Source organism: Lepisosteus platostomus, chromosome 3 (genome assembly GCF_059453375.1).
Source record: "Lepisosteus platostomus isolate fLepPlt1 chromosome 3, fLepPlt1.hap1, whole genome shotgun sequence".
In the NCBI taxonomy this organism is placed as follows: Eukaryota; Metazoa; Chordata; class Actinopteri; order Semionotiformes; family Lepisosteidae; genus Lepisosteus; species Lepisosteus platostomus.
The window spans coordinates 7242459-7255613 of record NC_142613.1 but is presented as its reverse complement, the minus strand read 5'-3'; the positions used below and the strand labels follow the sequence as shown (position 1 = coordinate 7255613).

The 13155-nt window shown below is 39.5% G+C and overlaps 1 protein-coding gene across 2 annotated transcripts; it reads right to left on the bottom strand.

Annotated features, from left to right (window-relative positions):
- Positions 1–1224: 1224 nt before the first annotated feature.
- On the bottom strand, positions 1225–12470 carry plpp5 (phospholipid phosphatase 5). 2 transcript variants are annotated; one of them, XM_088624176.1, is made up of 8 exons: positions 12311–12470; positions 10940–11068; positions 9945–10053; positions 9752–9842; positions 9039–9102; positions 8129–8253; positions 6755–6925; positions 1225–5410 (listed from the first exon to the last, which is right to left on the bottom strand). In XM_088624176.1, exons 2-8 carry the CDS (start codon positions 11008–11010, stop codon positions 5241–5243), a joined length of 801 nt encoding a protein of 266 aa, XP_088480302.1. In that variant the 5' UTR covers positions 11011–11068; positions 12311–12470; the 3' UTR covers positions 1225–5240. The 2 variants fall into 2 exon arrangements, with proteins under 2 accessions (XP_088480302.1, XP_088480303.1); XM_088624177.1 differs by lacking the exon at positions 12311–12470 and adding an exon at positions 11899–12161.
- Between the last annotated feature and the right edge of the window lie 685 nt (positions 12471–13155).

Here is a 13155-nt window from a genome sequence, read left to right as displayed (position 1 = left end):
CCTTTGGAATCTTTTATCGACAACACTATAGAAATGCAAGGGATTGTTTAACCACAAGACTCAAATTGACTGAGACACTCTCTGCTGTGGATACAAAATTACAGCAATGGAAAATATGTTAAATGTAGAGAGAAAGAAACAGCTGTTATATCTTCACTAGTGTAAAATCCTAGGTTCGGTTTAGGGTTTTAGGCATTCATGAGAAGGAAAACAGGGCTTTCACTGGCCGATTATCAAACTTTACTGATAAAAACAAAACTAGCTGACCAAGCAAAAAGAAGAAAAAGAAGAGCAGACACAGCTTGAGCCTGCATTCTCTCCTCAACCGTCCACACCACCCTTTTTCCTGGGACACAGATTAAATAAAACTTCACTCACACCAAACAAATTACCACACACAGAACACTGAACATGTTAACTCAAATATGTCCCACACTAGCATTACAAAAAAATAAAAAGGCTATACTTTACATCAAATGTTGGCAATCCTAATCCCAGGAGGGTGAAACATCTGCAGGTTTTCCCAGTCTATTTCTAGCACCTGCCCCTGAAAGGCTTGGAGAAGCCGTTAAAACAGGTCGTATTAAGGCAATGAGAGTCGAGTTGGAATGAAAACCCGGAGAAACACTGGACTTTAAGGAACAGGACTGCCCATCCCTGTTGTATGGATGAACAAATATTATATGCCCTGTCTGGAAAGCCAGCATGTCTGCAGGTTTGCTAAGTCTGTTTACAGTAGTATTACCTAAAGAACCTGAGAACTTGTCTCAAAACTTGAACCTGTTATCCAATAACCAGCTAATTTCGGTCATTAAGAGCCAAATTATTCAGTTCAAACACCAGAGATCTAGACAATGAACTGAATAATTAGGAGCTTAAACATTCACTTCATTGCTTAGATGGTGAAACAGGACAATCAAACCAAGGAAAAACCTATCATTTGACTTAATATAAAAAAGCATCACAAAAAATATCAAAACTGATGAACAACTGTGAAAATGGCATTGATGGAATGAAGACTGACCCTCTGGGCCGAGAGCTGTACAACTGATGTGAAATAACATCTTTAGCCACAATCTCTAAAACACCCGCACACTCCCATAATCAGAGTCAGTACTGTACAACACAGGATCAATGTTCCAGGGATTTGACACCACACTAATAATACAAAATAAAAGTGTGAAGCAAAGTATGAGCTTCAAAAGAGGACACTGTTTCAAAGAATTAAGCACAGTTCACTTTTATTTACATAAAAAACAAATTGAAATCCCAGAACCCAGACTCAAAACAAAAAGGTTTTACAAGCACATTCACAACACAAGCTAAAAAGTCACTTTGGAATTAATACATGGACATATGAAACTCACACCTGAAGAAGGCTCCACAGCCGAAACGTTCCGTTTTCTTTCTTCTCTTTTCAGCATGGAATAAACCTATTACTGGCTCATATGAAACTCATGTCCAGCAAACAGTACACTTTATCTGGATGGAATATTTTCATAACAGTGGGGAATGGTCTGTGCCCTGATATATAAAAAGGACAGTAATACTGTATTCCATTTCAACCATTCATTATCCAGCTTAATCTAGATGCTTTATCTTATAGAGCAGGCTTCCCAATTCCAACAGGTGAAGGTTGAGGAGATGAGATATATTGGCCAAGTTGAACACTGATTCCATTTACCAGTTCTCCCTAGTGAAATGTCACGTAAGGAAACATAGAAAACCCGTTGTACCCTAAACCCTTGGGGGTGGAGCTGGAAATCACTGCTACAGAGCAGACATTCACTCCTGGTCCTGAAGATCTGCAGTCCTCCAGCTTTTATTGGCAACTTACAAGCCCTCAATGAGTACAATCAAATACATGCCAATTAAGTGAACAATTGATTCAATAAAGTCAAATAAAGTCATTAACTGGTCAGGTTGCTGTGAACACAAGAGGACACGGCAGCTCTCTGAGCAAGTATATCACTGCTAGAGGGAAAATAGACATATTGGACTATTTTGAGGGAAGACAAGTGCATCACATCGCATTTCAGCACTTTAATTCACCACCAAGCAGGTCAGTTCAGTAAGAGTGTCTGCCTCGGTAATGTGCCAGGGTTAATTAATTACTCAATTCATTGTCTAGATAGCGAAACAAGACAATCAAGCAGGAAAACCAATCATTTGATTTAATATAAACACATCACAGTAAACATCAAAACTGACAAAAAATTGTATAAAGGACATTGAAGGCAGCATTTTTTAAAAATTAAATAATTTCTGGAATTACTTTCCACCTTAAGACAACCAATATATAAACCAACAAAACAGAATGATGCTATATAATTAACAGACAACAACATGTTTCAATGTTTTTGTAGTGCAGTAAAATGAGTCTTATTAACTGGAGTCCTTGCATATAAGGATATATGGTGTGAATCTTTATTTAGATTATTAATTTAGATCATTTTGTGAGTCATTTTCCAGTGCTGGCAACAGATCTAGCAATGATCTCTGTGTTTTGGCTATTATGGAGACATAAAACAAAGTGAAATGGTCTGAAAGAGCGATGTCATCCATTTCCTGACAGTCTCCAAGGTTTTTGCTCTAATCCCAGTGAGGTCTTAGGAATTAACTGAACCAAATGATTTGGACTGCATGAGTGTGGGTTTCCAGGCCTTTTCATTTTTTGGTTAGGCACGGGACATTGAAACAAATGAGGTATATAAATGTGTCATGCTTTCATAGTGGATACATATAACGTACAGTACACAAGATTTAATATTTCCCAAGACATAAGTTAACTTAAAAATCTGCCATAAGTGTTTGGGCATCTCGGGCTCACTTAATGTCGCTTTTAAGACTGTCCCAATGGTCAGGCTGTGGTTTGTTGTGTGAGGAAGAGTCAGATTCTTGTTGACCCCAAAGTGGAGAAGTGGCCACTATACACAAAAGAGGTCAGAGGTCAACAATAATGAAAAACATGATTGATGAAGGAATGTTGAGATGGAATGTCTAAATGAGGAGTTTCATTGTACCACCACTATGATTACAATCTCTGCTTGTCTGATAAAGCTGGAGGTGAAAGCAACCAAATTAGCTATCTCACAATCTCAACAGTTTGCACCCACACACAGTGCTGTGCATTAGCAAAGGGAATTACCCAGTATTGCACAACTTCTAATCCATCATCTCTTACTCACTGAATTACAATAGCCACATACATAGACCAGACCCTGGAACTTGCTCAAATCTGGAAGATCTGGTCAAAGAGCAGAACACTTCTAAGCATCTTAACTGGGGGAATACTCTTTAAGATCACTCAGCAATGTTTGCAAAGGAAACCAATATAAGATGCTATGGATTGCAATCTCCCAATTTTACAATGGACAAGCACATTCGGTTTAGAGAAAGAGATAAGAGGTATGAATAGGACCATGAGCATTGCACAGAAACTCAGCATCAACCTAAGAAAACAAGTGAAGGTATTATTCTTATAAGCTGTTTTCATCCAGAAAAATAGGTAGTTTCAGTTCTGAAGGTTGCTGCAGGAAAGCAGACTCCTGACAAGCATAAAAATTATACTGGTGCCTTTTTGTTTATTTACTTTATCTTGCCCTCATTTTTACAAAAATGCAGTGCAAGACAAAACAGCACAATTTGACAGATATTCATGGTCTCTTTGGCTTCAAGGCATGTGATGGACTGTGTAATCCTACAAGAACGCAAGTTTTGTTTTTATGTAAAATATAGGAGACCAATTAACAAGTCAGAATTCATGCAGCAACAGTCCTCAACACTGAAAGACCGCCTAGAAAGCTTCAGCCTTCTAAACACACTGAGTCTTGAACCCGACACTGATAAGCTCAGTCCCTGACAGCTACAGTTCACTCCCTTCAGAACACGGGTCTCTCTTCACTGTAAGCTACCCTGTATTATCCAGAAAATATCAAAACCTAAATACCACTTAAAGAGTCCTGTAGTCACTAAAAAATCCATTTATACAAAATACCAAAACATTTACTGCATAGATATAAAAAAGTATTTTCTTGTGAGCTGTAGTAAAAGAGATTGGATAGCGAGGTATCTTAAGTATATGTCACTATTCCCCAGACCTTAAGACAAACCATTAATATTTATCACGTTATTAGTTCAATAAAGGGGAAAATTATACAAAATAAAAAGCTCAGCTGGAAATACAAGCTAAAGACAAAGACGATATGTACAACATTTATGCACGCGCTTTGTAAAGACCACAATGAAAGCAGGTTTGTCAGGTTTGTCTGGTGATAATAAACAAACATTAACATGCTAGAAGATACTGCATACACCGTTGACTACTTTTCAGCTACAGGATGTGTATAAAGCATGGGAACACTTTGTCTTTGCTAAACTTTTTTCACTATGCAGAAAGTAAGATATGCGATTCAAGGCCTTACATTACATTAGCCATCATGTTGGGCACAAAAAAATACATTTATACCTATTCCACTCCTGTGCTCTCCTGATGTTCATAACTAATCATAGACACGGCACCACTCATGGTATTGTAGTCATGGTGTACAATAGTTAAGTCTGTTACATTTACCTAAAACCTACAATTTAAGCAGCAGAATAAATGGTCCAATAAGATTTCTAAATTATATAATAAGATGTCACTTTTAACAGTCTAAAAATCAAGTCTGTTTGCTCACAATATCAAAGCTACAAGGAAGTTGGAGGAACTGCAGGCAGAGTTTGTGGTCAAGGCTCCCTGCTTTTATGATTACCAGCATCATCTGAGAGACATTTTAGAGGACATTGTCCACATTCTCTGTTAAAATGCAAAGAGTAAAGATATTTTCTTACTGTATTTTTACAGTACAGAAGAACATGAAATGCCTCCAGTTTTTTATGTTGTCACTTTTGCCGGCATTACCAGAATAATCAAAAACACTTGTAGAGTAATCCATGACTGTCATTCATGCATATTTACTCAGGTCTATAGAAGACAAAATACTCAACAGCCAATACAGGTTGATAAAGGATCTAGGAATAAATCACCAAGGGTACTGTAACGAAATGCCAGATTACTGTTCCAGCTGTTGCACACAGTGTCTGGAATTTCAAATCTATCACCTTGGATGTGTGCATTTGGAGAACACAGCCACCTTACACAACTAGAATCCAGCGAGGTATAAGGAGAATGTGGTGTGAAGGAAATGGAGGGGTCTTGGGATGGTTTTAAAATGCATCTCTTAGGACAGTTCAGATCCCTATAAAGGCAGAATGAAGCTCGAGCTTGTCTGCTTCTTCTCCTGCACAGCTGATACAGTGTCTCTGTTCCGCAGGGGCCTGTGGCTTTCAATGTCTGACAGTGCAGGATAATGTTGTCTGTAGCACATGTAGGAGAACGTCAAGCCTATCAAAGACCCAACCAGCACATCTGGGGAAAAAAGGGTTTTAATTCATTATAGGGTTATGAATGCTTCTTACAGAGTCTTAAGTTGTATGAAGAGGTGCAGACTCAAACAGGGGAGATACTGTAAATGAACCACCTTCATGCAGCAATAATTAAAATGAAAGTACACTATGAAGATTAAGCAAGCACTTAAGAGATCATTTACGACCACAATCGACTCTCTTCAACCTTCAAGGACCAGAGCTGTTTTCACTGAACTGATTGCTTGTCATCAATAACTAAACAGGTGTTGCCATTCTTTAGAAAATGGTGACATATAACACATGGGTTTCCAGGACTAGGGTTGGAAACCCCTGTAAACTGATTGCAGTGCTCTCTGAGAGCATCCTTGTTTGAAGGTGGTATCTACTGTTTTGCTGACTGGAGCAGCTGGGGTAAAGTACTGTACCTTGCTTGATCCAATGGCAACTGCTGTGAACACATGATGGATTTCACAGTAAGATGAAGTACCATTCCTATTTGTTTTGCTTTTTTGCTACAAATAAATCTTTGAAAGCAACAGAATATTGTATTATAATACCTTTTGAAGATATGCTAAAAGGTAAGCCGGAAACCTAATACTATGTATATATTGAATTCAAGCAGAACAAAAATAAATTGTGATTGGTTTGTGAGATAGATCAGAACTATCAACTCATCTTCACCTTGAACACTACGATTCCTTCATACTGCAACAAATTGAGTGCTGAAGACCTTTTGCTACTTACGTAAGGTACATTTAAGCTTGAAATGATCACTTTTGAGTGCTAAAAGTCAGATTGGCACAGAGTTACCTAGAAGAGCATGTTAAATGAGACTTCTTTTAATTGATGAGAACATTAATATGTGTAATATGCAAATTTGTAACAATTAATTAAAAGCCCTCATCTCTGTTTTCAGCTGATGGCAAACTGCATAACAATATACATGTCCTTCAAGGACAAAAGTCCTAAACTAATGTCAAATCACTTCACCCTGCTGGTGATAAACTGGCAATGCTAGATTTTGAAAAGCTCAGACAATATTGCTAAGGAACAAGTAAAAGTGTATTCCATGCAGAAAAGAAAACAAATGAGACACAAAGTTTCAGCTGTGGAGCCTTCTTCAGGTGTCAGGTGTCAGCCGTTGTGTCCCATTTCTTTTCTTTACTGCATGGAATAAACGTTTTCTTGCTCCTTTGCAGCCTACGCATGCTGAAGCAGCTACCTACTCGAACTTCTAAGAGAGAATATTTACTAGTAATGATAAGACTAACAATGATGCTTGCAGTCTGTCAAGTGTACTTGCAGACACGGTTGGGACCAGCCTGCTGCAAATGAAGAAGCTCACCTTGCCAGTGGTGCTTATAGTCACAGGTTCTGGAGAGGGCGATCATGACTGCAAATAACAGGGGCATCAGGAAGGCACACAGCCTCCAGGCTTTCCCCTGGCCTGCTGGGCTGAAACAGTGCAGCTTTCCTGCCAGATAGAAGGCAGTGAAACCCAGGCCAGAAAAGGCAACTAGAAAGCAAGAGAAAGTATGGGTAAGAGGACTTGACAGTAACACAGTGAGATGAACAATTCAGACACAGGTTAAACTGAATGTCCTGTCCTATGCATTTAAAACATTAAACTTAACACTCAAAATGCACTGTGCTGAACATGTCCACCACACCTGCCATGGACAAAGGTATATTTTATTTACAGGTTAGAAGAGGGTGCCAGAGTTTGGTTGGCAAAGGAACAAGCAGAGGTTATTTAGACTGTGGAATCTTCCTCTGGTGAGTAAAGAAGGGTGGGAAAGCGCAGAAACATATACAGTACATGCACCTCTGGCCAATTCAGGCTCAGTCAGAGGACATCATGCTTGCCCATTTAAAGCACTTCCTGTAGAAAGCTTCCTGCTATTGAGGCAGAGGACACAAGAAGAGAACTGGGCAGTCACTGACAGGGAATATTTTACACTTTTACACTACAGAATTCTACACTTTGTTTTTGTTTTTTTACTTTTGAGCATGGAATTGGAGCGGTCGGCAAAAAGACAAACTGGTTTAATATGTATTTGGTCTGGGACTGCAGAGATGACACAATGAGATTAACAAACACAATCAAAACATGTAAAAAGACAACCGTTTTCAAGGTCCATGAAAGTCTGCATGATTTTGGCAGACTTCTACAAGTAAATAAATATTTTTTGACTTATTAAGTTAAATATTGAGTTATTGCTTTTTGATCTAGCATAATATCTGATATTGTGTCTTCAATTCCTAATTATAAGAAATATATTTACTTTGTCAAATCCATATTGTTAATTAAAGGAAAATAAAAAGTAGTCTAGACAGAAATATTACTTCACTTTCTGAATCTGGTCTTAATGGGGACATGCATTTTATCCAGGTTTACCAGTATTTGTTAACCCTCCTGGCTAATTTAAAAGAGAATTGTATATTTTCGGATCTACATCTTATTTGCAATATCAATCCGCTGCTCAGATGTTGTAATTAAATTATTCCAATACTAATTATTCTTTTCTCAGAGTATGTCAAGACGGTGTGCTATGCCATTACATTTTTGCATACCTATTAGTAAATATAATCCTGCCGCCTGCTATTAAAAACACTACAGGTGTGTGCACTGCCATTGCTTGTCCAAGTTAACTCCTCTGCAAGGCCCTACGACGCACTGTCTGCAACACTACTCGCTGTGGCGGGAGAGGGACTTTACAGGAAGAGTGGCCACTGGGGAAGCTTTTTCTGCCCTCCATCACAGTTTCAGCATCGCCACTGCAGCGCATCTCTGGGTTCATCTGTCCGTCTGGGAAGCAGCGGTAGAAAAAGTCCGGCCGCGGTCTGAAGGGCAAGCAAGAATAAAACAAAAAGGTTTCTCATCAAAAACATGAGAATAGACCTTCCAGAATGCTGGCATATATGCACACATGCGAGGGGGTTGATCTAACTCATCTGGGCTTTAATAATCACTCCTTCACAATGCCCAGTATCCTCCCCACTTCTATTTAATCACTCTCCTTTCCAACAATGAATATTACAGATATTAGTGTCTGCCCCCTTTGCTTTCCTACTATATACACTTATTATAACTGAACAAGTAATAGGTTTATTCCATGCTGAAAAGAGAAGAAAAGAGACACAACGTTTTGGCTGCGGAGACTTCTTCTTCTTCACACAAGCGAGTCACACACCAATCTCTTTTCTTCTCTTTTCAGCATGGAATAAACCTTTAGTTGATCCTTCGCAGCCTACGCCTGCTACTTAAACTACTTATTATAATTGTGCAATTCTGTTGTCTCTTATAGTGTGTTTTTTTCTTACTGTTTTTCTGTCTCTTACTTGCTATATAAAATAAAGTTTATTACTATTATATACAGTCGTCCATCATTATTACTGCCCTATTAACATACATGAAGACAGACAAACAATCTAGACTAGAAAGCGTTCTCTTTCTTCTTTTTTTCAGCATGGAATAAACCTATTACTTGTTCCTTTGCAGCCTATGCATGCTGACGCAGCTACCCACCTGAACTACTACAATCTAGACTAGTGTCTTCTGCACAGGAAGCTGTCCTGTAGAATCTAGAGTTTGGGCACAGAGAGTAAACCTCAGCACAAGCACTCACCTTCCCACAATTAATTTCACTGTGTTGGTGCACACTCCGTTCAGCACTAGAGCCAGGGTCACAGCTATAGAGGAAGGAAAAGAGGAACAGCTGCAGTTACCTCCAACATCACACAAGATCAATGCTGCTTGAGTTTGTCAGATCTGGTAGCTGAGCCAGCTACCAGCTCCGCTCTGATTCCAAATGAGCAGGTCTTACCAAGCTCATAAACTTCACAGGGCAGAGATCAACCTGCAGGAATTATATCTGTACTCTCAAGAGGCAGTGCAGCCAGTGGCAAAGTATTAATGGCAAATAGGCTTAGGTCAAATCTCATTTCAGTACTCTTGTAGACTCAATGCATAGTGCTGAATCAGAAAAAGCTACTGACGACGCATCATCTTAACACGGCATACAATCTATTTACACTTTCTCGACCTATCGTCGGGTACCATGGGGTGACCCTGGAGTTTATCCCCCAACTCCTTCACCTCTGGAAGCACAGATTCAGATTTCCAGAGACTCACACAGACATTGGTTCTGGGGCTCAGTGGTCACATCACCATGCTTCGGCAGTAAAACAAACTTCTGAATTGTGACTGATTCGCTATGGCAGGGCTTACCTCATGCACACAAGGCATTGTTTTTTAATAATTGCAACCCTTGGGAGTCTCTTCTCACGTACAGCTGTAATGTAGAAGTACACTAAGTGTGAGACGTAGAAGAACCGATACCTAAAGACGCTTCCCTGATGTCTCCCTTTTCGGTCTTCTTAGAACAGCTGAATAATAATATGACTATCAGTGGGGTGATACAGGCAATGGTCTGCAAGACAGAAGAAGGTATAAAAAGGGAAACTTGCATTAACACAAGGGGACAACCACTGAAAGGTAATCACACCCATAGGGTTTCGAATGCGCTACTTACAAACATGAGAAAGGTGGGAACATGGTCCATCTCCACATGATGGTACTTATACAGCCAGAGCTCTTCAGGCTGAATTTCCCTATTGAATGGAGGTAGTTGCTCTGTAATGCTGAAGACAAACAATGCAGACAGCAAGGCAATCAATGACTCGTGTAACTGAGGACACACTGTGAACTTCAGCTTGAGAATGTAAACCATAAATGAACTGTGGCCTTCAGTAATGCTATTTGCATAACCGAAGGCCAAAGTTCATTTCTGGTTTACAATTACATGCCTCTACAATCCAAATTTACATAACCCGTTCACTCCTAAACTATCAGAATCAAATCTTCTTGCTGTACCTGTGCACCAATTTGACTGTTGTGTATTTCCAACCCATTTTTTCTAATTACTTAACAAACAAGCTCTCCTTGGCACACTATTCTTTCAGTTTCAACAAGCAGTATTTTTGATTGAACAGGCTATGTATAATCACTATGGCAGGTAATCAATTGCCAACCAACATTCATGTAAGAATATTAGCTAAATTAACAAGAGAATTAAGAGGCCTCTATAGACATTGGCCAGTAACCTCTCTGGATTATTATTACTATTTGCAGTGGCTGATGCTTTATCCAATGTGCAGCCATTTGCATACATTACAGACACTGCACCAAATTTGCATACAGCCGGTCCATTTAATGTAGCAATTTGGTTAAAATAACCCCCCCAGGAACTGAACACACAACCTTCCTGATACAAGTCCAGAACCTTTACCACTTCTCCACACTGCTGCCCACGGCCAGCCCATTAAAAGAAAGAGATCATTCAAAAGACAGGGCTTTATAATCTCAGTTAGTTGCTTTCAACACATGCACACAGAGATACACACCTTTCCCCTCCTAGACACTGTTCTAAATCCGCATAGGCATTGCGTTAGATATTTCTAACCCTACTCCCTCACATTTAAGACGCACGCATTAGGTTTGAATATGCAATATAAGATCAGTACTTACAGAAAAACTATAAGGAGAAGCAGTCGAATGGCAGCTTCAGAGATGAAGCCATGTGCAAATTGTTTCCTCATCTTTTAAGTGGGTTTTTGGGTCATCCAGAAAATCTATTTAAGCAAATCCATTTGTATCCTGTATACAGAGAAAAAGACAAAGACAAAATAACTACACTAAGTGTAACTAAATGCTCCCACAACCCATAAAATGTGTTAAAAAAGCATACCCTAATACTAAGGTTTTAAAGACATCCGTGCACATTTTCACAATTCCAAAATCTGCACAAAAGACATTGTGAAACACAAGCAGAATCTTTCCCCAGCCCACTTTCACTAAGTCATACATTTGTTCTGTTTCAGTCTTTGAACTAGGTGTCTGCCTAGGATGAGTGTAAATCATTGTAAGTTTAGTGTCACTGCCAGCACTGATCACCAACAGCCTTCAGTATGGTCTTCAGCCGATTGTAGACCACTACAATAGCACATGCAGAAAGCAAGTCATTGAACTTAATTGAATACAGGCAAGGATACAGATTCAGAGTTTTTCAGAGTCACACACACAATTCCAACTACGCTTGCCCTTATGGTGAGAATAAAGTGGATGCGTCCAACTCTAATAAAAGCACACACCATGTCGCAAATTGTCAGCCACCAACAAAATCTCTTCTTCCCTTACACGGAAGTGCACCTAACATACTGTAACTATCACGTAGTTGACCAAGAACTAGTTACTACAGGGTGTACAGTAGTACTGTATACAACATGCATTTGGATACAAAAATAGACAATTTTAAACAAACGTTTTAGGATAGAGCATTTAACATTCTGGCGAAGAAAAATAATGTAACAACTACACAGATATCTCTAATGTGGAGTTTGTTAATGTTCATCCACTGGGGCCTGTCGATTCAGTTTCATCAAAATAATCTAAACACCTAATTGAGAAAGCCGAAGCGCACAGCACACCTGTGGTTTGGAAAGCAGGATGGACACAGTGCGCCCTATTTTAGCTTGCCATCCCTACAGTACTTCGCCTTCAGCGGCCGGGAGGGACATCTGCAATAACTGAGTTGTTGTTTCACGATTTCAACTACATGACGACTGCAGCGTTTCACTGCTAGATGTTATCAGTTAATCTTTTAAAACACGGCACGACTGCTACACCCTAACACGCTGTGGACAGACCGATAGATAGTTACTCAGAACCAACACAAGACGAGAAGCATCCCTTTCTGTCTTGTCCTGGAGCAGCAGACATAATGCACCAACATTTCTCAAATAACGTAATTTCCGGGCTCCCGACCACAACCTCCTTGTCCTTAGCTTTGTACAAGTCGACTCTGATTAAACAGCGTTTTTATTAAAATTGTGCACATACCTTCTGTTTTGTTTTCGCCTCTATAATCGTTTCGGTCGGCCGTCGGAAGAAGCGCTGACCTATGACTCGCGCAAGACGTGGCATCTGCTCAGCGGCAAAGCTCTGAATGGGAAACGTCTGACCGCAGTTCAACAAAAATCGAGGTATTCGGAATAGATCTTACAGGAAGACAAAAAAGTGCATCATTTTGCACGGCGACATCTATAGGACACTGAAGAGATAACATTATCACTGTGTGATATTCATTCGGGTATATTAATTAAGCCAAGCAGTAAAAAAGACATTTATTAAAATTGTTTGCTACATGTTTTTTTTGCACAGGTCATATCTTTTATCACTTAACATGCTCCTCCTTACCAATGAGGTAATATTTCTTCTCATTTCCAGTTTCCAGCATTTCAAAATTCTAAAAAGAATTTTCTTTACATATTTTACAGAATTTTGTGGAGAAATCCTGGCATTATCCAGAATTTATAACAGGCGCGATTCTCACACTTTCTTAGCCCACGTCAACCTAACTTACAAGATTTAAAATTTTAATATTCATAAGTTTTCTACCAAATTCTTCTTCCAATTCATGGTCACGGAGGAGCTGGAGCCTATCCCAACAAACGACAGGCGCAAGGCAGGGTACATCCTGTTCGTCCGTCACAGGGCAGACGGACATTAAGCCAACACGTACTGTACTGTACGTCTGTGAACTTCTCAGCCTTCTGGCTAAGATCAAGAGTAGTAAGTCTTTGAACTGGGGGAGATAACACACCCCAACACAGAGAGAACATACTCCACGCAGAAAGCATCAGGTCTTTGAGGCAGCAATGCTAATCATTATTCCAACCATAACT

What these genes read in the sequence shown, in the direction of transcription:
- plpp5 (XM_088624176.1), bottom strand. Translation starts at nt 11,010, where the DNA reads ATGAGGAAACAATTTGCACATGGCTTCATCTCTGAAGCTGCCATTCGA. An exon ending in CTTCTCCTTATAGTTTTTCT is followed by an intron (nt 10,054 to 10,939) that starts GTAAGTACTGAT and finishes GTTTGTCTTCAG; the next exon opens with CATTACAGAGCAACTACCTC. An exon ending in GTGAAATTAATTGTGGGAAG is followed by an intron (nt 8,254 to 9,038) that starts GTGAGTGCTTGT and finishes CTTGCCCTTCAG; the next exon opens with ACCGCGGCCGGACTTTTTCT.